The sequence below is a fragment of the Neocloeon triangulifer genome, unplaced genomic scaffold (assembly GCF_031216515.1).
Source record: "Neocloeon triangulifer isolate White Clay Creek 2 clone unplaced genomic scaffold, ASM3121651v1 ptg000020l, whole genome shotgun sequence".
Classification (NCBI taxonomy): Eukaryota; Metazoa; Arthropoda; class Insecta; order Ephemeroptera; family Baetidae; genus Neocloeon; species Neocloeon triangulifer.
In genome coordinates this window covers 71,170-94,189 of record NW_026775561.1, presented here as the reverse complement: position 1 = coordinate 94,189, position 23,020 = coordinate 71,170, and the positions used below count along the sequence as shown (strand labels likewise).

At 41.3% G+C, this 23,020-nt stretch overlaps 4 protein-coding genes across 11 annotated transcripts; 2 read left to right on the top strand and 2 right to left on the bottom strand.

Moving 5' to 3' along the window:
* Nucleotides 1-57: 57 nt before the first annotated feature.
* LOC132204079 (uncharacterized) lies at nt 58-3,202 on the top strand. 3 transcript variants are annotated; one of them, XM_059632329.1, is made up of 7 exons: nt 58-468; nt 522-687; nt 742-819; nt 880-1,314; nt 1,366-1,398; nt 1,454-1,785; nt 2,771-3,202. In XM_059632329.1, the coding sequence occupies exons 1-7, from the start codon at nt 290-292 to the stop codon at nt 3,168-3,170; spliced, it is 1,623 nt and encodes a 540-aa protein (XP_059488312.1). In that variant the 5' UTR covers nt 58-289; the 3' UTR covers nt 3,171-3,202. The 3 variants fall into 3 exon arrangements, with proteins under 3 accessions (XP_059488312.1, XP_059488313.1, XP_059488311.1); XM_059632330.1 differs by having other exon boundaries at nt 868-1,314; nt 1,454-1,889; nt 2,771-2,959; XM_059632328.1 differs by having other exon boundaries at nt 59-468; nt 868-1,314.
* On the bottom strand, nt 3,199-5,930 carry LOC132204081 (actin-related protein 2). 3 transcript variants are annotated; one of them, XM_059632337.1, is made up of 10 exons: nt 5,771-5,930; nt 5,556-5,666; nt 5,411-5,425; nt 4,797-4,876; nt 4,609-4,744; nt 4,349-4,558; nt 4,141-4,290; nt 3,997-4,090; nt 3,754-3,938; nt 3,199-3,699 (listed from the first exon to the last, which is right to left on the bottom strand). In XM_059632337.1, the coding sequence occupies exons 1-10, from the start codon at nt 5,816-5,818 to the stop codon at nt 3,529-3,531; spliced, it is 1,200 nt and encodes a 399-aa protein (XP_059488320.1). In that variant the 5' UTR covers nt 5,819-5,930; the 3' UTR covers nt 3,199-3,528. The 3 variants fall into 3 exon arrangements, with proteins under 3 accessions (XP_059488320.1, XP_059488319.1, XP_059488321.1); XM_059632336.1 differs by lacking the exon at nt 5,411-5,425 and adding an exon at nt 5,156-5,173; XM_059632338.1 differs by lacking the exon at nt 5,411-5,425.
* A 7-nt stretch (nt 5,931-5,937) lies between these two features.
* LOC132204083 (replication factor C subunit 5) lies at nt 5,938-8,108 on the top strand. The gene is made up of 8 exons (XM_059632339.1): nt 5,938-6,085; nt 6,151-6,215; nt 6,271-6,561; nt 6,613-6,772; nt 6,831-7,042; nt 7,093-7,170; nt 7,224-7,380; nt 7,829-8,108. The coding sequence occupies exons 1-7, from the start codon at nt 6,048-6,050 to the stop codon at nt 7,370-7,372; spliced, it is 993 nt and encodes a 330-aa protein (XP_059488322.1). The 5' UTR covers nt 5,938-6,047; the 3' UTR covers nt 7,373-7,380; nt 7,829-8,108.
* On the bottom strand, nt 7,484-22,137 carry LOC132204080 (carboxypeptidase M). Of its 4 annotated transcripts, XM_059632334.1 has the most exons (11): nt 22,056-22,137; nt 15,020-15,194; nt 14,252-14,462; nt 12,191-12,324; nt 11,509-11,833; nt 10,508-10,684; nt 10,331-10,449; nt 10,101-10,277; nt 9,276-9,368; nt 7,880-8,019; nt 7,601-7,741 (listed from the first exon to the last, which is right to left on the bottom strand). In XM_059632334.1, exons 1-10 carry the CDS (start codon nt 22,106-22,108, stop codon nt 7,888-7,890), a joined length of 1,596 nt encoding a protein of 531 aa, XP_059488317.1. In that variant the 5' UTR covers nt 22,109-22,137; the 3' UTR covers nt 7,601-7,741; nt 7,880-7,887. The 4 variants fall into 4 exon arrangements, with proteins under 4 accessions (XP_059488314.1, XP_059488318.1, XP_059488316.1 ...); XM_059632331.1 differs by lacking the exon at nt 7,880-8,019 and having other exon boundaries at nt 7,484-7,741; nt 22,056-22,135; XM_059632335.1 differs by lacking the exons at nt 7,880-8,019; nt 22,056-22,137 and adding an exon at nt 18,994-19,147 and having other exon boundaries at nt 7,484-7,741.
* Between the last annotated feature and the right edge of the window lie 883 nt (nt 22,138-23,020).

The following is a 23,020-nucleotide window of genomic DNA, read 5'->3' as shown; positions in this document are numbered from 1 at the left end:
ACATACAAGCGCAGAGCGCAATTTTACGCTCTGCGCACATTAGCGCGAGATATGGCGCCAGATTTGAAATCGTCAAATGTAAACAAGACAAAGACCATCGAGGCTGCTGCAGTCGAAAGTTTACTATGTTTAGTGTTGAAACCATCGCGTGTCTGGTTTTTTCGTGGATTTAAGGCAGCTTAAACGGTCAAACTCGATCTTTAATCAAGTCGCGTCGATTACATGTTTATTGGGAAATTCGTGCTCTCCTCCGAAAAAGAAAAAGAGAATCAATTTGTTGTGACGAAAGATGTCTTCTCCACCGCCCGCGAAGAGGACCAGAATTGTGAAGATCGTGAATTACTCTCCAAAGGGCAAAGCTAAAAAAGCGCCAGACGTCGATCCGACCAAGTGTCTGGTCAAAAACTGCACGTCGTCGTCGACCGATCCCAAGACGAAACAGATCAAACTTCCGGACATCACAGAGCGGTACCAAAACGTGCAATTATAATTCAAAGATTCGATAGATCATTTATTTACAGGCGACAAGCTTGGCTCACCAAGTGCGACCGCAAAGACCTGTTGGACACCAAAGAGTACAGCAAATACTTTGTTTGCAACGAGCACTTCAAGCCCAACGAGTTTACGAATACGAACAGAAACAAAGTCAGACAATATGCCGTTCCCTCGGTCTTCAAAGATGACGTGGTACAAAAGTTTTATATCATTTTTGCTTCAAAACTATAAAGAGTTGTTTTCCAGCCCAGCACCTCCACGCCTGCAAAGACGTACAAAGCTTCAAGCAAAACCCCAGCACAGGAAACTCCTCAAATTTTAAAGGTGCTGTTTCAATTTTTATAAAATCCAAAAATATTAATTTTGTTTTAGACTATTTTGAAGGATGGCCAAGGAAAGTCTCAGGAGAAGTCACAGGAGGACGACGACATTATGATCATCGAGACGAAGAGTTTGGCCCCGAAGGAGGCGCCCTCGACCCTGGTGCACGCCCCCGCCATCCCTCCGGTGCCAGGGGCGCCTCAGTTTTTCCTTCTCACCCCGTCCGGGCCGAACGCCGCAGGGGCTGGGCCGCTGCTTGTCTCGGCCGCGCAGCTCCAGCAGCAACTCGGCATCCCCGCCACCCCCACGAGCTCCCTGGTGGTCAGAAACCCTGCCTCCATCAACGCCGGCGAGCCGCCTCAACCTGCACCTGAGGAGCCCAAAGCGACGGACGATCCGAAAAACAACAAGATGGTCATCACGGTTCCCAAGTCGCTGTACAAAAAGTACAGGTCTGGCAAAGTCACCCTTGCCGATCTCACAGCACGGGCCAAGAAGGTTTGTCTTCAGAAATTTGTCGAACGATTAAGACAGAAATTTTGGTTGCAGGTTGTGAACAAGGAGGGACTGGCCAAACTGACCGTGAGTGTTTTCAAGTTTTCCGAATTTGCAGGAAATTATAAAATTCTGAATTCAGGGAGAAGACGCAAATGTGCTTGGCAAGGAGCCTGTCACGGTTGGCCAGAGTGGGCGGGACCAACTGTACCGACTGCAAAAGTCGGCCGAGCCTCTGCTGGACCAGGTGAACAGGACCCTCGCAGACAAGCCCGAGCCTGTGAGCGTCAAGAGGGTGCCGAAGCTGGTGGAGCCGCAGGTGCCGGCCAAACCGCTGCACCAGGTCGAGTTGGACCTGAACACGCCCCAGGTGAGCTCGCAGGTGCACCAGGTGGCGCCCATGCTGCCCAGGAAGGCCCACGGCGGCACCTTCAACCTGCACAAGTGGGACGTGTTCGTGCCCAGGATTTTCAGGTACCTCAGATCAAAAGGATTGCCTTATGTAACCCTGAAGGAATTCATGCCAGCCTATTGGGGGTGCAAAGTTTTGCCCTGCCGAAAAAAAGTACCTTTCAAAGGTGGCGTATTTTTTAATTTTTGTAGTAATTTTTCTATTTCTTGTTCAGATATGAGACCAACGCCACTCGATAGGAAATTTCATTGGCTTTCAAAAACTTACGAAGTTTTTATAAATGTGGCTAATTTTGGAGCTAAAATTTTTGATTTGAACAAAGGAAACAAATTTATTTATTTATTTATTTATTCTCCATTCAGATACAATAGAAAAAACACAACATCTTAATTACATCAAAAAAAATTTGTCATTTTTTTTATTGGTTTTTTAGCTCTAGCTCTTGTGGAAAACATTTTAGAGAAAAATAATTGGAACAAAAGATGTAGAAAATTTAATTTTACATACTTTTTGTATTTAACATTTTCTTTTAAATGCAAAGCGACAAAAGTTATAAATGCGGAAAGGTTGAAATTGATGGATTTTCACGCATAAGAAAATCTCATTTTTTTTAACCTTTCCACTTTGATAACTTTAGTAGCTTTAGATTTACAAGAAAATGAAAAGAACATGGAGTGTTTAAAATTAAATTTTCTACAGGTTTTGTTCGCCATATTTTTCTCTAAAATGTTTTCTAGAAGAGCCACAGCTAAACAACAAATAAGAAAATTTGATCATTGTTCAATCATTTGACAATTGGCTCCAAAAATTCTCTAATTCAAGAGAAGTTTTCTGAAGTTTTTAGAGCTCAATAAATTTCCTATCAATTTACGTTCTTGTGTTTGTGCTAGAAATAGAAAAATCACTAAAAGAAATCAAAATTATTTTTTACCTAGAAAGGGTGCGTCTCAATGCACCCCTAATTCCAGACTGAAATGATTTTCTTTTTAGTACAAATAGAAACCTTTCTTTCCTAGACTAATTCGCTTAATTTTTGTGCATTTTCAGAGACTGGCCTGTGCCGGCGTCGGTTCTTTACGCGGCCGCGACGCAGCTGAAGCAAAACTACAACGACCACTTCACTGGGAAGGAGCGGCTGGAAATTGAAACGGTGCTGCACCTGGTGGGACACTTCACCTCGCTGGGCGCCAGCAGCAGGTGCCACGTCAGGGAAAGGGTGCACTTTTACCTGAAGAAGATGCAGCAGGAGCTGGTGCTGGGCAAGGAGCTCGAGGCCAAGAAGAGGCGCAAAAAGGCCACTCAGGCCGGCGTTGTTTTCCGCGCCGAGGATGAGCAGAACCAGCAGCCGGACCAACAGGTTGTTGAGGAACAAACCCTGGACCTGCCCATCCTGCAAGACCAGGCGAGCGACGTCGCCGACTTCACCATTCAAGAAAATCCCTTGTAAATTTTTGCAATAAATTTGAATCGCATAATTCAGTTGTAAGCTTTTTAATTGTTCATTGTTTTGATAAAATTTACAGAGTTAGATCTATAGCAAGTTGTTTAATGGAGTAACAAGCAGACCAAAAGAAGACGCGGAGTTTGGATGGAATGTGATGTGACTCTCGAACATTTGGAGGAAATTCACTAGAATCAACAAAATTTTTTCTAATCTTTTTCACCTTTGAGCACAAATACTTTTCCATTTATAAAAATTTTCAAATAAAAAACCCTCACTATATAATATTGCTTAATGACAAAAGAAAACAAATGATTAACACAGGAAAGGTAAATGCGGAGTAGAAATGGCCTCGAGACCAAGATTAATTTGAGCGCGCCCCGAGTTTGCTGAGGACGTGGACGCCCTTTTCCTGGTACTCCTCGCGCGTCATCCAAAACGTCTCCCTGTCCTTCATGACTTCGGCCAGAACGGCTCCTCCGATGAACACCATGTCCTTTCTCCTCGGGGGGTCCTCGATCCTGATTTTGAATTTCTGCAAAATTTTGCAAATCAAATTTTGAAATCACGGGAAATAGAAAAGACTCACAGATAGTTTATCAATGTCATTTTTTAGAACCCGCTCCAGATAGAGTTGTTTGATTTCTCGTTCGAGTCGACTCGGAAGACCGGGGTACATGGTTGAGCCTCCGGACAGGACAATGTGTTTGTACAGCTCGGAGCGCATGTCAATGTCCGCCGTCTGGATGGTGTTGAACACCAGTTCGGCGATACCTGTTGATTTTTGTCCAAATGGTTAACTTTTGCTTTAATCAAGTTGAAAATTGCCCACCTTGTCCTTCCACGTTGATGAGGTGAGGCTGGAAGAGAGCCTCGGGCGCTTCGAATCGCTCCCCACCAACTTTGATGACTCGGCCGTCCGGCAGCTGCGAAAATTCAGTAAGAAATTTTCAAATCAAAAGTGAGGCCGAATTACGGTGTAGGGCTCGACAAGCACGGTAGTCTCGAGACTCAGTTTCTGTTCGGTTTCGATGTTGTAGCCGATGTAGCACAACTTCTCCTTCATCATGCGCACAGTCTCAAAGTCGGCGGTGTGGTTGAAGGCGTACCCACGCAGCAACAGCAGCTGCACAATTTATTCAAAGATGAAGCGAAATATTCAATTTTAAAGCAAATTGACTGACTTTGATGAGGTATTTGGTGATGTCCCTGCCGGCGATGTCGAGGCGGCGCGTCAAGTGGGGAAGCGCAAACTCCTCGTAGACGGGGCAGATGTGGGTGACGCCGTCGCCCGAGTCGACCACCACCCCACTCAGCAGGCCCTGCGCGTACAGCGTGAGCACGGCCTGGATGGCGATGTACGCGCCAGCAAAGCCGTACTTTTCGAACATCACCTGCCGACCCACATTAGTCTTTTCACCTTTACTCAAACTCCAGTCCACACCTCGATCATTTTCTCCCGGTTCTTGGTCGGGTTCATCGGCGGCTCGGTCAGCAGGATTTTGCACTCCTTTGGGTCGATGTTCATCTTGTCCGGCCCGAACGTGTAGTCCCACACGTGACACATGTCCGGCCAGTTTCTGAAAAAGCACCAAGTCACGATTGTTTCGTCAATTCAAAGGTCATTCTCACTTGACTATGCCGTTTTCCATCGGGTAATTGACTTCCAGCATCGAGCGAAGTTTGCTCGCCTCGTCGCCCACCATCAGGTCCTGTGGAGGATTTTAAAATTTGCATCAAACCGTTTCAACCAACATTCAAATTGCTACACAAGAAGTGCAAATTCTACTGACAAAATAACAAAGAAAAGACAAAAATCTAAACTGAAAAGGTTAAAAGGATCAGCTTTCAAAGTTTAAATTATTTTAAAATGCATTCCTATGAAACTGCGGCTCGACTTTACTTTCTTGCAACAGGAATCAAAACCACCAAGTTTAAATCAAGCATGCTGACACTCGGAGTCATGCAGAATTAACTCTCCAGTTACTTACTGGCACGTTTGCTACTTCCTGCGCGTCAATGGAAGCAAGTACGCGAAATTTGAAAGCTCTCATTAGAAAAAGTTAATTAATTTAAAGGCACGGGGGTGGTACAAAAAAAACTTCAAGTGGATGTTATTCACAGCAATTTGTGTCTAAAGACTAAAAACATGTACAGAGCAGGTTAATAAAAAATTGTCACGAACAACACCAGACTTTTTTTATCTTACAGTTTTGGCAAAAGAATGTTTAGGAAACTGCCCTTACACTGACACAAGCGCCCTGTAGATCGAACAGTAAAATGTCTTTAATTACAAATTGATTCGTTCATGACGGATGTGAGGAATGTGATTGTTTGTTTTTCAACAAGGGAGTGGCGGTGTGCCGGAAATTTAAAAAAAAAAACTGTCACCTTGACTTCGATGTCTCCGATTTTGTTCGCCGCCCTGATGATGGGCCGTCCGACCATCGACGGAAAGATGTGTGCCGGGAAATTGGAGCCGGCGTAGCCGCATTTCACGAACTGAAAGAGAAATTGGGTTCAGAATTGAGATAAGCAAGTGGCCCGAATATAAACAAGCTCGTTCGCGGCGAAAACGAAGGGTTGGGGCCGCGGATTCCACTCACCCCCGTTCCGTTGTCGCACACGATCACTTTTCGTCCCTGGCTGTCCATCTCGAATCCCTCAATTCCGGGATTTTCGGGAAAACAAAGCCGACGCCCCGGGTCCGAATACACCCCCAGCTGACTCAACTTATCAAATCGATCGACGCGCCACCTGCGGAATTTGCCGAACCTTTCAGCACAGGTGGCAGCACCATCGTCCAGCTGTGCAATTCAAAATCGCGGGAGAACCCGCCGCGAATTTTACGTTTTAAAACTCAATTTTCATCAGGTTTTCGCAATGGTTGAAGGAAAAAAAACGCAGGGAAACCTTCCTTGGTATGTACTTGACGCAAATCTTGGAAAAATTCTGAATTTGTTGACGATTTACGCTAAAATTTCAGGGTTGAAAAGTACCGTCCCAGCACTCTCGACAGTCTCATTTCGCACGAAGACATCATCAAAACGAGTGCGTTTATTACCTTGTTTTAATTGAATCACTGATTGCCTGGATTTGATTTCAGTCAACCGATTCATCAAAGAAGACCAGCTGCCGCACCTGTTGTTTTACGGGCCGCCGGGCACAGGCAAGACCAGCACCATTCTGGCGTGCGCCCGCCAACGGTACTCGCCGGCCCAGTTTTCCTCGATGGTGCTCGAGCTGAACGCGTCCGACGACCGAGGCATCGGCATCGTCCGTGGCCAGATTCTCAGTTTCGCCAGCACCAAAACCATCTTCAACAAAGGCCACAAACTGATCATCCTGGATGAGGCCGACGCCATGACCAACGACGCCCAGAACGCGCTCCGCAGAAGTAAAAATCATTGAAAATAATTTTGAAATTCGTATAAATTATAATTTGTAGTCATTGAAAAGTTCACTGACAACGTGAGGTTCTGCATCATCTGCAACTACCTGAACCAAATTATTCCCGCCCTGCAGTCGCGGTGCACCCGATTCAGGTTCGGCCCCCTCACCACCGACCAAATGCTGCCGAGGCTTGAGCACGTCATCGAGCAGGAAAAGTAATAATGGTGGAAATAATTGATTTTGTATTTTAATTAATTCTTTTGAATCGCCAAGGTTGGCCGTCACTGACGATGGCAAGAAGGCCCTCTTGACTCTGGCCAACGGCGACATGAGAAAGGTGCTCAACATCCTGCAGAGCACCTCGATGGCCTACCCTGAGGTCAATGAAGACTCGGTCTATTCGTGCGTCGGCCAACCCCTGCGCTCGGACATTGCGAACATTGTCAAGTGGCTGCTCAACGAGCAATTTAGAGTCGCCTACAAAAGTAAATTCACTTAAGCACCCTCAATTTTTTCTAATGCACTCACATCGCAGACATTCAAGAACTGAAGGTGAACAAAGGCTTGGCCCTGGGTGACATTTTGACCGAGGTGCATCTTTATGTCCATCGAAGTAAGCTTGGAAGGAAATTAATAAAAATAAATTTAAAAATTGAAACTTTTCAGTCGAACTTCCTGCCAAGATCAGAATTCAAGTGCTGATCAAACTGGCGAGCATCGAGGAGCGCCTGGCGCTGGGCACTGAAGAAAGCGTCCAGCTCAGTTCGCTCGTGGCTGCTTTCCAAATCGCAAGGCAAATCGGCATGGAATCGTGATTGTATAGGTATAAATGAAATGCCACTTTTCTCTATAAAAACACATTTTATATTTACTCTTGTTCATAACTTAAATTACACAATGCTTGGAAATGGTCTCAGTGCAAATTTCCACCCTCCCCCCGAACCCCCCTCAGGCCCCACCACAACATCTTTGGCTGCTCAAGTAAAGTAATAGGCAAGTTGGTCCATAAATAATCAGTTGCCTCAGCCAAAGATGTTGCTGACGAGACTGTTGAATCCGGTGCTAATACTCGAGAAAATGCCAGCGTTGTTGTCGACCGGTTGTTTCTGGAAGTTGGCGTGTTGCGGGTGGTAGAAATTGGGGCCCGGCGGTCCCTGGGGAGGTCGGTAGAAGCCGTCAGAACGCTGCAATTTTTTTCATCAAATTATTAATATTTATTAAGTCAAATTGGAACAATTGGGAAATTATTAAACACAAATTGTATTTTACAGAATGCAATATGTACATAAAAATGGAAAGAACAAGAAGAATTGGTTGATTACCTCATCCGTCAGTCTCGTGGAAACGTGAGAGTGTCTACTTTGCTATTGTTTGTGTCATTACCCGCGAGTGGTGAGGGGGTGGAAGTGAGGGTGATTTGTCCTTGGGTGCCAACTTCATGCGTTTTTTCTTCTTTATCCAACTAGATAAGTGTATCATGAGTGTTTGCTGATTTTCGTTAGTCCACAATGACTATTTACAACTCCAGAATAAATTACTTTTGAAGCAAAAGTAGTGATTAGTCATGCATCATGCTGATCAAACCCTCGATTAGTTTCAAATTCAGTTTTATTTTCCAAGCTAAAATAAACCGACGGACTAGCCACTGCGCTTGTTACACACTTTTGTTACAAAATAACAGGTCAGTATATCAACATCTTCAACAATGGTTTTGGTGTAGTAGTGTTACAATTCTCAAAGGCACTTGGTTCCTTATTGTTTAAAACTTACAAAGCTAATCACTCTCGCCCGCACTGCTCAACGGAGGAGAGTCTTCCTTAAATGTGCTTTCTGGATTAAATATCTACGCGTATATGGCTTTTGGTTTTACATTCTAGAGCTTCAACATTCATAGAAAGTAAGCAAGAGAGAGCAGGGGAAGCATTTTAGAGTCGTTAGAGAGTGGTTTAGCTGCACACCCATTTGACACAATAACTCTTCAAAGTGGATAGCAACGGAATTTAATAATCAATCACCAAGACAATACGCAGAGGTTGTTATTTTTACTTAATTGTGCCTCGTTTTTTAAAAGGTAGATTCAGTTTGATATCCACTTTAAATTAACAAAATCTGAAACTGGAACCCGGAAAAAGGGGTTCAATATTATAAGAACATTGCGCGGAATCAATTTTGATTAATTTCATCGGCAATTGCACATTTTTTTTTAAGTTAATTGCTTACATATTATTTGTGAAACTTTGAACGACTAGTTTAAATCTGGCTAGCACAGTTTGTCAAGCTTTGAGATTCGGTTGAACATTTTTACAATGAACAGTTTGCAGACTGCGATGGAAAGGTCCCTTGACTAGACGTAATTTATCTGGCCGCAAAGAGGAGGAGGAGCGCGGCCCCCAGGGCGGCCGTTAGGGGCCCGCTGGAGGCGGCCGAAGAGGAGGCCTGCACGGAGGGCGCGAAAGTGGCTGCGGCGGGGACGAACGAGCCGGGGTTGAAGAAGGTGTAGGGCTCGAGGCCGTCGCTCTGCGGAGGGGTGACGGGGTTAGAGGGGTTAGCCAGGGGGTTAGTAGCGCCGCCACCAGGGTTAGTCGTGCGGTCCCCGATGTCCCCGCGGTTGCCCACCACGTGCGAGGGCCCCCGCGTGACCCCCATGCCGTTGCCGGCGCCGCTGCCGCCCAGCCACGGCGGCGTCTCCACCGGACGCCGCCTCGGGCCCTGACCTACCTTGGCCGCGCGCAGGGTCACGTTCAGCAGCGTCGGGTGTTGCTCCACCACCATGAACTCGACGTCGCGCGGGAAGTACCCCTCGGCAAACACCTGCAACAGAAACGGTCACAAATTTTTAATTTAGATCAAATCTCCTACCTATTTTTTCAAATTTGAATGGAATGCAATAAAAATTATAAGCTGCTCAATTTGTTTCAAGTATGATCATTTCCTTATGTTTTAACTCTTTATTTTCAGTCAATGAAAATTTTAAAACACCTCAAAATATTTGAAAATTTGTTTTCTGATGCAAAATGAAAATTGGCTATCTCTTGAGTTTATGTCAGGTTGCCTATTTTCAAGGGACATAAAACTTTTTGTAATTATTGACCTTCTACCTTAAACGCAGATAAACAAATCTTTACCCAAATTATTTCACAGTTTGGTAAAACCTTATTTTATCTCCGATGGCCATATAGATAGTTTAAGAACCAAACCAAAATACAAAGTATCCTGATATTTGTTTCAAGAAAACCATTAATTCAAAGTGCTCAATAATTAGTTTGAATTTCTCGGAAACTCAAATACTGTAAAAAACCACATTTCTTCAACTTTGAAGTAAACTTTTCTCTAAAATTTGCGCAGTGACCCCCATTTTTCTGCTTGAAAAAATTATCTTAATGGCCTTAACTATTAGTTTTTGTGGAGAACTTTGCTAATCATCTTCTTTAATCTCAATTTCATCTGCAATTTGCTTTCTTTTTGAATTAAATGTTCTTTGGAAGAACTGAAGCAATTTTTTGAAACAATAAATTCAAAATGGGTTTTTTGGGTTGTACTTACGGAGAGAGAATACTGTCCGGGCATGAGGACTCTCCAGAACTCTCCGTACTTGGTGGTGTGGAATCCAACCTCGCGACCCTTGACCTTGAGCGAGGCCTTTTCGATGGGGTTGCCGTTCTCGTCCTGCACGAAGCCGTGCACGCCTCGGTGCGCCTCGGCCAGGAATTTGACCAGGGGCTGAAATATTTCTAGTTTAATTTCTGCACGAATTGGTATGTTTGTGCTGAGACCAGTCTGTTTTGTTCCCAGAACTTGGGCAGCTGCGACTTGGGCGGGTACTTGCAGCAGGACATCTCGATGGTCACCTCCATGCAGCCGTACCACACGTAGTTGTAGTCCTGCATTCCTCCTGCACGCAAAATAAAAGGTGATTATTTTTTCGAATGACGAATTTTTGGTTGGATTGCCTGTGAGGGGGTACCAGGCGGCGCCGTTGGTGATGCCCTGGTTGAAGGACGGCGTGCCCGGCTTGCAGGGTTCGCCGCGGTGCATTTCCTCGTGGTTGCTCGAATAAGTCAGGGCCAAGTGCTTGAACACGTCGTCGTCGGGCGTCACCGACGGCGGCGAGTTGTAGTTGCTCAGGCCTGGAAATTTATACAAAAAAATTAATACAAAAATTAAGACGAATGCAAACGGCTTTGAGGGTAGAAAAATACCTGAGCACGAAGCGGAAGATTTGCACAATTCTTTTGCAGCAGGAAAGAAGAAGAATTTTTAAGAACAAATTCCCCGGAATTTGCGTTAACCCAGTCAAAATAGATCAAATTTGATCCGAAACAAATTTCATAAAAGGCTAAATTTTATAACTGTCAAAGTAACTTTATTGAGAAGCTGAAAAATCATTTTATTTCCTCAATTTAATTTGGTTTGGAAATTTTTATTTTAGGATGAAGTCGAAATTTTGGTTCTAATTGACTTGAACACGTTTTCTACTTGGTTGTAGAAAGTAAAAAAAAATATGGCCTTAAAGAAAGGAATTTTGTAGGAAATCGTTTTGGTACAAAATGTACAAATAATTCTGAATAATAATTAGGAAAAAATCGTTTTAAAGTTTTAGTACAATGGATTTTCCGCCTAAGGTAATTGTCTTACAAGATAATGTTTTGAACAAAAGATGTGGGAAATTTAATTTTGCACATTTTATGTCTAATATTTCCTTCTAAATCTTATGAGAAACTTACTAAAAACGCTCGAGTGTTAAAAATATGTGCTTTTCTTCAAATTTTTGCTCTATGGTTGGAAATAAAAATTCCTGCAATGCCGAAATTATAATCTTAAATGATTTTTTGGCTTCCCATGACGCGCACTTTGACTGGTAAAATTCGCAGCTTCCAATTTAATTTTGTTCCGGGTCAAAACTTGACTCGATTGGAATATTTTGGCATTGAAATGAATTTGGTGGACTTACTGGCCGCGGGGGTGTTGTCGAAGGGGTAGCTGGCGACGAGGGCGCCGCCGTGCAGACTGCCGGACAGGGTGAACTGGATCTTGGAGACCCACTCCTTGACGGCCTCGGTCTCGGGCTGCGCGTTCTTGACGTTCTGCTTGAAGTAGTCGGGGAAGTTGCGGTTGAGGTCGAAGCCGAGCGCGTTGTAGCGACCCTGGCCGCCGTCGCACGTGCCCTCGCGCGCCACCTCGAACCCGTCCGGGTTCATCGACGGCAGAATGTGGATCCGCGTGTTGTCCAGCAGCCACCGGATGTACTGGTCAGACTCGTAGCTCGTCACCAGGTACTATTTCAAAATTTAAAACGAAAAATGAACGAAAGGGAAGTTGAAAAAAGGTTTTTTATTCAAAAACAAAACGGTTCTGCAACCTTTTTCATAATATAAGCAAGAACAATGCAAATAAAATGGGCAAAATTTAAAAAATTAACAAAAGTTTTTTTATCTTAAAACTATAACAAAATTTATGATGTGCCAACAAATTTTGGTAATTCTAAGATTTAAAAAACAAATTTGAGGTTTTGAATTTTGCTGATTTTTTTTGTATTTTTCTAGGTCGGTTTTGATTTGGAATAAAAAACGATTATTTCAAAGCCCGTTTTCATCAAAAGTGTCAATTTGTTGACCAAAATTGAATGAACTCACGTGGATGAGGTGCAGCATCATTTCGCGGCCGACGGCCTCGTTGCCGTGCATGTTGGCCACGTACTTGACGTCCGGCTTGCCGATGATGTGCTCGTACGGCGACGCCGACACCACCATCACCCACAAGTCGCGACCTGCAATAAAAAAGAAATGCGGGTTTCATTGGAGCAATTCCATCTGTAAACCTATTGGCCAAAAATATACTCTGCGTTGAAGCAAAAAATATAAACTTAAATCTTTGTTGACTTGTCAGAAACATTATAATGATAGTTTAATGCTTGAAAGCAATTTAATTATAAAAAAATCGTCTCAATTTTGGCAATCACAAATTAATTGAAATAAGCAATTTATTATTAACCAAGTCCAATCACCAGTTCTTTCTTATTCTTCGTGAATGCCCAAAATAAAACTGGAGAAAAGAAACTTGCCTTCAGCCTCTTTATTTGGTTTACTTGCATAAGAACTGGAATTCTTTAGATTTTATACGGATTAAATTGAATTAATTTGTGTTTGGCTCTAAAAAGAACCATTTAGTTTTTTTATTTTTAATAATTACCCATGCACATGGGAAACACTGATCATTTTATTAGATAATTTCGAATATATTCCCGTACAAAATATTTTTTTGAAAGAGTATTTGAACGAAAAGTAAGCAAGCGCTGATTTTCGCACTGACAAACTAACTGTTAGCAAAACAAGTAGCGGCAGTTTGGCGCTGCCGATAAGCGCGTGGACCGTGAAAAATTGCGGTAATTAGGCTAGAAGGCGAGTTCAAAATATTATATGCCTCGTGTCTCTCTCGCAATGAAAAGGAGCATCGAAAGGAAACGATTCGACTGCACCGACCGGTCTCTGTGAATTTTGGGGAAAAACGAGTTTGGCGCGGCCGGCCTGCCGGGGTCAGTGGCTGCGAAGGTGCTGCTCAATTAGTAATTTTCCTTGGGACGCGCGCGGTGTGCATACCGATTTTATTAATCCGGTTATTGCCGATGGTAACGGGACAGATCGGCCGCCGTTAGGAATCTCAGCACACGCACCCTGCCTGCAGTGTCAATGATCCCCCCGCGCCATTGTTTGCAACAACAGCCTTGACACTGCCACCGTCGCAAGTGCATCAGTCCCTAGCGAGCAAAACCTTTTTTCCATTGAAAAACTCCGATTGAAGCAAACTTGCGGAATTTAAAATGCGAAAGTTTCAAATTATGCTAATTTCTCGATTTTCTCGTTGCTATTTTTGGTGATTTGAATTTTTTCTTTTAAAGACGCTTTTTTCCTTTCGCTTTTGACGGCAACACTTTTATAAGTTTCCATTGCTTGCTTTTGGTCCGGAGGCATTTTGCCAACTGGGCCACGATTTTTTGTTTTTCCGCTGCGACAAATATCGTTTCAAACGCTGCGCATCAAATTTTCATCGGAATAACCCAAGAAGTGGCTTTTCTGCTTGCTCCAAACTCGTTTTGCGCCAATTCTTCGACTAATGGAACCGGCCGGCGATTGATTGATTGAAAAGCATTTCACCTCTGCAGCCAAAGTTTGGTGATTTATGGACGACGGGCAGCTTTTTTACAACCCCTGTCGTGTGGCGAAATCCATCATCGAGTGGGGAACAAAATCAAGTAATTTATTATTATTTATTCTTTTCGCGGTTGATTAAATATTAATAAACTATATTGTATAGAATCTCTTTTGCCGTTTCAGAAAATTTATAACCAGTCAAGAAACCGTGGGTTGAAAATAAAAAAGCAAACTTAATTAAACTGGCGCGTTCTCCGACGAGAGGGAACGAATTTCGTTTTAGGCAAACTTTCCGAGTTGATTTTCCGCACGTGACCTAAATAATGCGCCCACCCCTGAAATGCGAACCACCAACGCGGACGGAATACACAAACAAAATTCTCTGCGTCGATTTCTTGCTAGGGTGGAATTTTCCAACTGCTCAGAAATGAACGGTTTCAATCTCAGAGCTCATTACTTCAGCTGCAGGACTGAAATAAATTCTGGAATTGCGCACGTGCTGGAGATTGGCAAGCGAGCAAGTTAATTGTTTTTTGGAGAACTCACCCTGGACGGATTTGCCGATGGAGTAGAGCGCGGTGAGGTTGGGGAACTGCGAGCTGGTGGTGCGCAAAAAGTCGGTCAGCTCGTTGTAGTTGTGGTACTTGAAGTCGACCCCGTAGTACGGCAATCCGGCGGCGCCGCTCGAACTGAACTGCTTGGCGGGGCCGCTCGCCCCCGCGTCCCCCACAGGCACGTTGAACACGGAACCCTGGCCCTGAAACACATTCATTTCATTTCCAATCAAAAGTATTCAAGAAAAGCCGATTACACGCGTTGCGAAAAAAAAGAATGTCTTCCAGAATCCAATGTTAAGCTATTTTTTTTGCCTCCATTGTTGGTATTTATTTAATTTCATAGAAAAGGGTTTTTTATTTGCTCGGGGCTCTAATTTAAATGAGAAAGATTAGATCAAATCATTATTATACAAAAAATTACCAAAAAAATATGAATGAATTTTTGGGCTTGGAGGCATCAAAATGTTTCATTTATTTCTATCTAAATCAAGCATAATTATAAATTGAATGGTTTTATTCACAATTTTTAACGCAGCAAAGCAATTTTTCTGCTTATTTTTCTAATAAAAATAATGAAATAAATAATACACTTTTTTCCCTTGATCAGAAAATATTTGCAGTAAAATGATTGTTGGCAATTCTCCTCATTGCAATAATTAATAATTTTTACTTGATTCTGGGCGAATTAAATGAAATTTTGATCTGATCGTTGATTTTTGTAAATATTTTCTTCGCAAATTGCAAAAAAAATGCCAACCTGTGCGGCGCCGGGGTAGAACTGGTCCGGAGAGTTGAAGCCGGCGGGTCTGTTGCCGAAGGTGTCGGCCTGCTGGCCCATCACCTCCTCCACGGCCAAAATGTAGAGGTAGATGAGACCCACCACCAGGGTGGACGTGCACCACGACCCCGTCCTCATCCCTCTGCTGTTGCAGCTGAAACGAGACAAATTCAAAACAAAATTAAAAAAGAAAGAGGATCAAGAAAAGACAAAGCGTTTGTAATTCCAGTCGGTCGTAAATCTGCAGCGGCTCATGCGCCAAATTGCTGACGGGGGCTAATTTTCACGTCACATGAGCCGACGGCGAGATTAATGACGACGGCAAACTGCGCCGATTTCGTCAAAGGTGCATCGCAAGGCCAGATTTACTTTTTGAATTTTGATGCAACAAACGCGTATTCAAATTTAAAAATTATTCAGTAGAAATTTCATTGTTTACTTCATTTAAGAATGAGCTCATTTTTTCAAAGAATAGATGGAACAAAATTCACCCTCGTTTCAGGGTTTTGATTCGTTTTTCTTTTGATGCGCAACAATGTAGGTCATTGTGACGCAGCCTCGTTGCAGAGAAATAAACACACGATTTTCATTGCGGGGCGAAAAATCCAACAACGTGTAGTTGAGGAAGAAGAAAACTAGTTTGCTTCTTCCTCGCCGGCTTTGGATCAATTGCACTGTCAGTTTTTACGAGGACAACAAGACAAGTGCCGCGTCAACCGACACATCCGCTCTCTTTCATCGTCAAAAATTCGACAGGAAAAACAAAAGAGAATGTCGCGGCTTTTGTGTATTTGTTTTCAATGAAACCGCAGATAAACGAGAGCATTTTAGAGTTAAATTGTTTGTAGAACAAAAGGCGCCACAAATGTTGGATCAGATTTTAATGTTTTGATGGTTGAATTAATTAAATAAACTTGATTTCAATCCATTCCTGGGGGTGAATTCTAAGATTTAACTGGTTAATAATAATTATAATTATTTCCTCAATTTAAATCCTTTTCTTGTTCTGAAATTTTCCTCTTCATGCATTTATTTGTTTTTACGCAAATGAATTTTTCTTTTTCATTTCACAATTGGTTATTTAATTTTTTGCTCTCTGCACGGCTCCAATTAATATGAGCATTTGCATGTGTGGCTGGAAATGAAGGCGCGAAAATGGTTTCAAATGCAAAGCCACAGAAACAAACCGGATCGTAAAATTCCGCAAAACCCACAAGCATTTCCATTATCGCGTCACAGGCGGGCAATTAAAAGCCCCCATGCTTATCGCAAATTAATTAAATTGTTGCTTTTCTCGCGGCGGGGACGAATTGGGACGAAACGCGAATGCCCAAACACCCGCACCGAAAGTGAAATCGCTTTCAATTTTATGTGAAATTTATTTTTGCTCCGAAGTTGAAGATTATCAGCGAGTTGACCTGGCGTCTTTTTAATAAGCAAAAAACACGCGGCGCGGCCTTGAACGTTTTTCTTCGCTCCGCATTTATTCTTGTTTTGCAAACAAGGCAAAGAAATTGGGATTGAATTGCAATTAAACACAAAACAAACGCAGATAGAGCGAGTAAAGGGGCTGATTTGTGCAGAAAACCTGAATCGACCTGCAGCCTTGAGCCACGTGCTAATCAAAGCGCCGAGGACGTTCAATTACATGCTCTCCATATTTAATTAGAGGCACTGCTTCGGAATGCAGCAAAAGGACGATCGAGTCAAATTTAACCGAGAATTAAAAAACTAAATCATTGAGAAAGAAAAACTAAAACAGAATATTTACTTCTGCAAAATCGTGATCAGAAGAAATTATTTTTGCAGTTCCATGCAAATCTCTCGCAGAGTAATTTTGATAATGGATGTCAGGCCACGAGAAAACGGTTTGTGTCGATTTTCTTTTCGATTCATTGTCTGTGTGCTCGAGAGCGAAAATCGCGTGTCGCCGCGATTTCAGATGCAGAGCGGAAAATTGGCCCCGCACGAAACCGCAATTCGCACGCGACCTCTCACAGGATTACTTTTTTCCCTTTAAATCTCATTTGTTTTCCGCGCGGCTACAAAATGAACTCTGATCTTTTCTTCTTTCGCACCAAAGATGCAAATTGGTTCTTCTCAATTTTGAACAGAATTGGTTAAAATCAGAAATTTTATTCTCCTGGAGGGAGTTTTATTTTGGTTAAAAAGACAGATTTCTTGAATTCTGCAGCGATTCAAACGTTTCAGTTTATTTAAAAAAAAAACTTGGCTAAACATTTCAGAATAAAATCTCATTTAATCTTTTGACACATTTAAATTATTAAAATGATATTATTTTAACATAGAAGGAATTCTTAAGAGGAATTACTACCTTAAAAGTATTAATTTTTGTTTCTTATTCGTGATGATGAAATTGTGGTGCATGTTTTATCTAGAAATTTTGTACATCAGTGACAGCAAATTCAAATCTGAATGAAAAGTTTTAAGAAAATTGAATAATTAAAGTTTGCACTGACATGCAGGAATTAACGGCAAATAATTGCTCCAGACTGAGTTTTTGTACCTGCTACAATGGCAAGGCAAAAGAAAATCTATAAAAATTTGGCTCAACAAGGGACAAACAAGAGAGATCTTCAGCGAAATTTGAATAGATTTCGATGGGGCGGCGCTTGGCAAAAGAAGAAGGAAAACGCGAAGGCCATTTTTTGCGACGGGGTTTGGCGAAAAAATGAAAGGTTGGCGAGCCGCGCCCTGGGACGGAAAACAAAGGTCTTACCACGGAGCGGCGGACACTCGACTGGCCTGCATGGCTGACGGAGGCGGAATGGAGCTCGTGTTGCGCGGCTCGACCGACAGCGCCGCCGTTTGAATAAATGTTCATAACTATCTCTCCGTCCCACCGACTCAACAAATCAAAGTCCGTGCGCAAAATTTAATCGTGTAGAATATAACGAATTTGATTATTTGAAAAACAGCCAAAGATACAGATTTTATTTCAATAAGAAATTGTTGTTTTAGAAAACCTCAATAAACATGAAATGTTCTGCTTTTAGCGGAGGGAGGATAGGTATGTGAGGGGGCGAGTAATGATGCAATTGAGAGGCGCCGCGGCCTGCCTCGCGAGAAGAATCCAAAGATTATTGCACTGCTCAATGGTCTATTCATTTTTTTCCGCACTCCCTCTTATGTTGTATTGAAATTCAGCAGCAATCAACAATTCTTTTTGCACTCAATCGTGTCTTGGGAGAAAATTATCTCATGACGTCGCAAGGTCAGGGGCGAATAATTAAATTTTAAACTTTTTGCCGAATATTTTTTCTGTCTAAATCACATGAATAAATTAATTAATTAAGAGCTTTTGTCAATGACGTTGTTCACTTCGAGTTTTGTATTCAAAAACGATTGTTTTCACTCATTTTTTGTTTGTAATATTCCTTTTATGGACGGCGAGATAGCGACGATAACTGTCCGAGTTTTATTATCACACATTTTGCTGAATGCCTTTTTTTTAAGGAAAAAGTTTTTGCTTTCGACTTTTACCCATTCTGGAAGACAACAAATTCAATTTTCAATACTTCCTGCGTGAATTTTAGAAAAATAATTAATTTTAAGCTCTCCACTTTTCCTATGCTTTTTATGTTTTTGGATTAGAGATAAATTTACGCTTGCGGCCTCTGCACGTTGCACGAAATAAAATTGTGATCATCATTTGTTTGCAATCAGGTCAGCGTTTACCCTATTTAAGCATTACTGTGAATGCTGTGGGATGAGTTTTTACAGTTACTCGCAGCTAGTGTAATTGTGTGTCAATAAACCAATAGGACGCTCTCTCCCTCTCTCGCACCATTCTGCGTGTTTCCAGCAGATAAATTAAATTTCTTGCTTTATCTGGATATAAATACATTATTTCCCTTCGGGAATTCCCGCTGAGGGAGCCGATTTTTTAGCAATTCAGAAAAAACTCGCTTTGAATATAATTATTTATTTACCTGTTGTTGGATTGAGGAAGGATTGTGCGTAGCGGACTTTAAAAGTTGGTCTCGGGCCCCGTACGTGCGCACTTAAGTGACTGACACAGCGCCTAAAAGTTGACTGCGCGACTTGCGAGCGCCGCGCTCAAGAAATAACTGTACCTCGGTCGCTGCTGCACCTCCTCGGCAGCAACTCGACTGCATCTAATTGCGAGTGAACTCTTAACTCCCTCAACCGAGAACCATTTTCGTCGCCACCGGTTTTACTGAAAAGTATATTTTTCTTCCAATGCAACTTTTAAAATTTTCTGCAATAACTTATTTTCATCATCAGGAATTTATTAAACACTGTCGTGTACAACTATAGACAATATAAAATTACATATAATACATTTATTTTTTGTTTTTTCTTGCTATTTCAGACAAACTAAGATTATTTGCACTGCATTCAAAAAAATTATATAAACCCATTTTACATCCGCACTTTTCACATTCACAGTCGTTATTTACATCAGTATGGAAAGTTTTATTTTTACAGAGGATAAAATGGAAACCGTGTACTGCATATCTCGTTTTTACATGTCGGTTCTCAAAGTGCGCTTGTTTCCAGCTCGGGTTTGTCATTGCGGGAGTATCGTAAAATTGTGGATAACTTATTTTGCTTCTCTTTTTGTTAAAAAAAACCCCCGCAATTATTTGAGGTTTCTTCTAAATAATAAATTATTTTTATTGGTTTTGTAATAATATCAGATAAATTGTAAATCAAATTTTAGTATAAGAAATTAAATAAAAATTAGGTTAGAACAGCGATCATGGTTACATTCTTAAATTATTTGTTAAAAAAACATCAAAGAAATTTTGATTTCAACTAAACTTTTACTTGTAAAAATTCTTAAACCAAGGCAAAATACAAGTTTGAATTTTAGAAAATCGTTTACGAATATAAGTAATAGAAAATGTAATAAATATTTTATTTTACATTGTTGCTTGATTTTTTTTTGTCACATTTGGTGTTTCGCTGGGTGGAAAAACTGGTGCGGCCGCGAATACCTGCACGTGCAATGTCAAACGATATGCCGGCGGCGGCGTCGGGATGTGAGCACCAGCGGGACTCCCTTAGGTCGCGGGCTTGACGTCATTCCAAAATCAATAAAGCCCGTTCTTATTTTCGCTCCAAATTTCAACTTTCCACGCACCATCCTCCGTCTCATCACGGCTCGTCGCAAAAACGCAAATCTAATTAAATCTTCTCCACTTATTTTAATGAATAGATTTTCTTTTTTTCATTTCTTCGCCAGTAATTTCTAAAGCATAAATAAATCGTGACATTTCCAATGTTTTCCTGTTAAATTCATACATTTATTTCTAAAAATTTATAAGGAATTTCTAATCGGAATGAAAAACTTATTTCTCTTTATGTTTTTTTTTCTGTAAAAAGTTACTTTTCATACTTATTTTCGTCCGGCCTACTTGGCACAGTTTCACGATTGATTGGTTAAAGTGTCGCTTGAAGTGAATCTTGGGAACGCAGCAAAGATGAAATTCGGAAAGGCCTCGCGTGTACGCGTCTCTTTGTTTTCTCTCGCGCCGCGCAATTGAATTCAAGTGAAATTTCTTTGTTTTGTTTTGCCTGCGCGCGCGAATTTCCATAATTACGCACGCTCCAAAAAGCACGAATGTGACTCAGGCATTTTCGTTTATTGATTCAAATAAAAAAAAGGTTTTTAGCGACAGGTGCGAGACGGAGAACGTGTCCATGGATCACTCTCAAATCAAACCAACAGTCGATAATTCTAGAACAACTCTTGCACTTGAAATCCACCTGCGATGCACAAAATCAACTCTTGAATCAAACAAAGCTTCTCGTTTGCGTAAAAAAACGAGCCATTTTCTTGTTATTTTCCGGCTAAAATTGTGTTTTTGTTAAACAATGACACCTTTTTAATCACTATCGGGATGAATGTGGGTAAGAAATTAATTCTAGAACAAGACTTATAATTAAAATTTCTAATATTAAAATATAAAAGTTTTGCAATTTCTTGTCACGCATAAATATATGAGATTTTGAAAAGAATAAACCACAATTTCTCTCATCGTCATTTTTTTTGTATGAAAATTTACTGCTGAAGTCTGCCCATATTTATCGCGTGTTCTTTATTAGATTTGTAATGCTTCAAATGAAATACAAAATGCAATTTATTTATCATTCCAACTTAAAAATGGTCAAAAAGCGACTTAAAACAATTAGTGACCTCATCTTCATGTTGTTTTCACCAATAAGTAAATAAATGTTCTGATTTTTGTTCTCTAAAGATGATTTGTTGCACCAAATATTTTGATTTCGATCTCATATTTTTAATATCAAAGGTAACATTTTACTTCGTAATTTAATTTTCTAGGCCGCTGTGAGTAAATAACATTTTGTTCTCTCCAAAGTAAGGAATTTTTGGTCTTATCTACATATATTTAAAAAAAAAACTCCAGCTCTTTTTGCCTGAGTTAATTAAGAAGACTGGCCAAAGTGTTTTGTGCAAATAATGAGAGGCAGTGAAACACGAGCCATTGTTCGCTCATCTCCTTTGTCTGATGCGCAAAAGCTGCATGATTTGTGTAAAAGTTCCTTTGTTGGGCGTCGTGCAGAGAATGGAAGGGACAAATCGAAAATGAAGAAAAAAAATTATAAGTCTCGAAACTAAATAAAAAAATTTAAGTAAGTTGAGTGCTGTTTTAAATAAGAGAAAAATGTAAAAAAAAAAAAATAATCAAATTTTATAGTTTAAATTAATTCAGTTAAATTCATAGTTATTGTAAATTCATTGTTTAATTTAATTATTTATTTAAAATTATATTATGGGTTGCGTATATTTAAGGTTGTATTTTATAATTAATATTAAAAATTATTGTTAAATTAATTATGCACAAAAATTATTTGTATTTTTAATAAAAATTAAATTTTAAAAAACATATTAGGTGGTTGGGGGTGGGGGAGAATTGGATTGGGGCAGGTGCATAGGTCAACAGGCCGAGCAACAAGTTTGGGCGACGATCGAGGGGGTCGGGGGCGGCGAATGGGGACTCACCGGCGGCGGCAGGGTGGACGCGGGGGCGGCTGCATCCCTGCGAGGGTCTTCATCGGGTCGAAGCGACGAGGCCAGCGGACCGACTAGAGCTCGCTCTTTTCTCAACTTTGCAGCCCCGAGAGACCGACACACGCATGCGCCCCACTCGGTTGACCTTCGGGGGTGGATTTCGCAATTAGCCAGCATCAGACAACCCTCCAAACTGCATTTCCCCAGCAAGAAACGTAATTATTAAGAGATGGAAATCGGAGATATGAAATTAATTCCATTTTTTTGAGTATTTTTTTTTGAATGGGAAAAATATTTTCCAGTTTTCTAGATTTTTTCAATAAATTTGCGGCAAGACAAACTTAAAAACAGATTTAATTATATAATTACACGTATTTATAATTACAGAAAGTTTAAAAACGCATTCGAATTTCTTTTTGGTTTCAAATGCTGTTTTTTTTTTATGTTAAAGTGACACGAACAATATTTTTATAATCTCACGATCAGCAGCCAGACGTGCTGAAGAAAACCATGTCATTATTTTGTCTGCGAAGGTCAAAGTTCGCGAAAGTGTGGTGCAAAATTCATAGACGCGTGACCTTTGAACTGTGACCTTTGTTGAAGTGATTGGATTATATTTTGTTCAACTACGCAGCTTTTCCCTTTTTTGTTCGACGCGAAAATAAAAACAAATAAAGACTTCGCTGAGTGCGTCGAAAGGCCTGACAGCTTTTTATTGATTGCGCGCGTCGAGTGAGGCCAAAATCAGTCTTCCGCGCGCGCCCCCAGCAATTATGTCACATGCAGCCTGTCAAGCCTATTCAACTCTCGTCCAGCAACATTTAAACGTCATCAGAACCCCTTGAAATGTCTCGCCGTGCAACCCGCCGAACGCGTGTGCATTGCAGGTTGCATATACACGAAATAAAAACATCTGCGGAAAATATAGATTTTTTCTAAGTCGTGTTTAATAAATG

Excerpts from the sequence above, each read along its gene's own strand:
- LOC132204079 (XM_059632328.1), top strand. The coding sequence starts at position 290 with ATGTCTTCTCCACCGCCCGCGAAGAGGACCAGAATTGTGAAGATCGTG. Across the intron at positions 820-867 it reads AAACTCCTCAAATTTTAAAG|ACTATTTTGAAGGATGGCCA; the intron begins GTGCTGTTTCAA and ends ATTTTGTTTTAG. Across the intron at positions 1,786-2,770 it reads TTCGTGCCCAGGATTTTCAG|AGACTGGCCTGTGCCGGCGT; the intron begins GTACCTCAGATC and ends GTGCATTTTCAG.
- LOC132204081 (XM_059632336.1), bottom strand. The coding sequence starts at position 5,818 with ATGGACAGCCAGGGACGAAAAGTGATCGTGTGCGACAACGGAACGGGG. Across the intron at positions 4,291-4,348 it reads TCACCAAATACCTCATCAAA|CTGCTGTTGCTGCGTGGGTA; the intron begins GTCAGTCAATTT and ends TAAATTGTGCAG. Across the intron at positions 4,091-4,140 it reads TGCTTGTCGAGCCCTACACC|CTGCCGGACGGCCGAGTCAT; the intron begins GTAATTCGGCCT and ends GAATTTTCGCAG.
- LOC132204083 (XM_059632339.1), top strand. The coding sequence starts at position 6,048 with ATGGTTGAAGGAAAAAAAACGCAGGGAAACCTTCCTTG. Across the intron at positions 7,043-7,092 it reads ATTTAGAGTCGCCTACAAAA|ACATTCAAGAACTGAAGGTG; the intron begins GTAAATTCACTT and ends CTCACATCGCAG. Across the intron at positions 7,171-7,223 it reads GCATCTTTATGTCCATCGAA|TCGAACTTCCTGCCAAGATC; the intron begins GTAAGCTTGGAA and ends GAAACTTTTCAG.
- LOC132204080 (XM_059632331.1), bottom strand. The coding sequence starts at position 22,108 with ATGAAGACCCTCGCAGGGATGCAGCCGCCCCCGCGTCCACCCTGCCGC. Across the intron at positions 10,450-10,507 it reads CGCCTGGTACCCCCTCACAG|GAGGAATGCAGGACTACAAC; the intron begins GCAATCCAACCA and ends TTTTGCGTGCAG. Across the intron at positions 9,369-10,100 it reads CCGGACAGTATTCTCTCTCC|GTGTTTGCCGAGGGGTACTT; the intron begins GTAAGTACAACC and ends TTTCTGTTGCAG.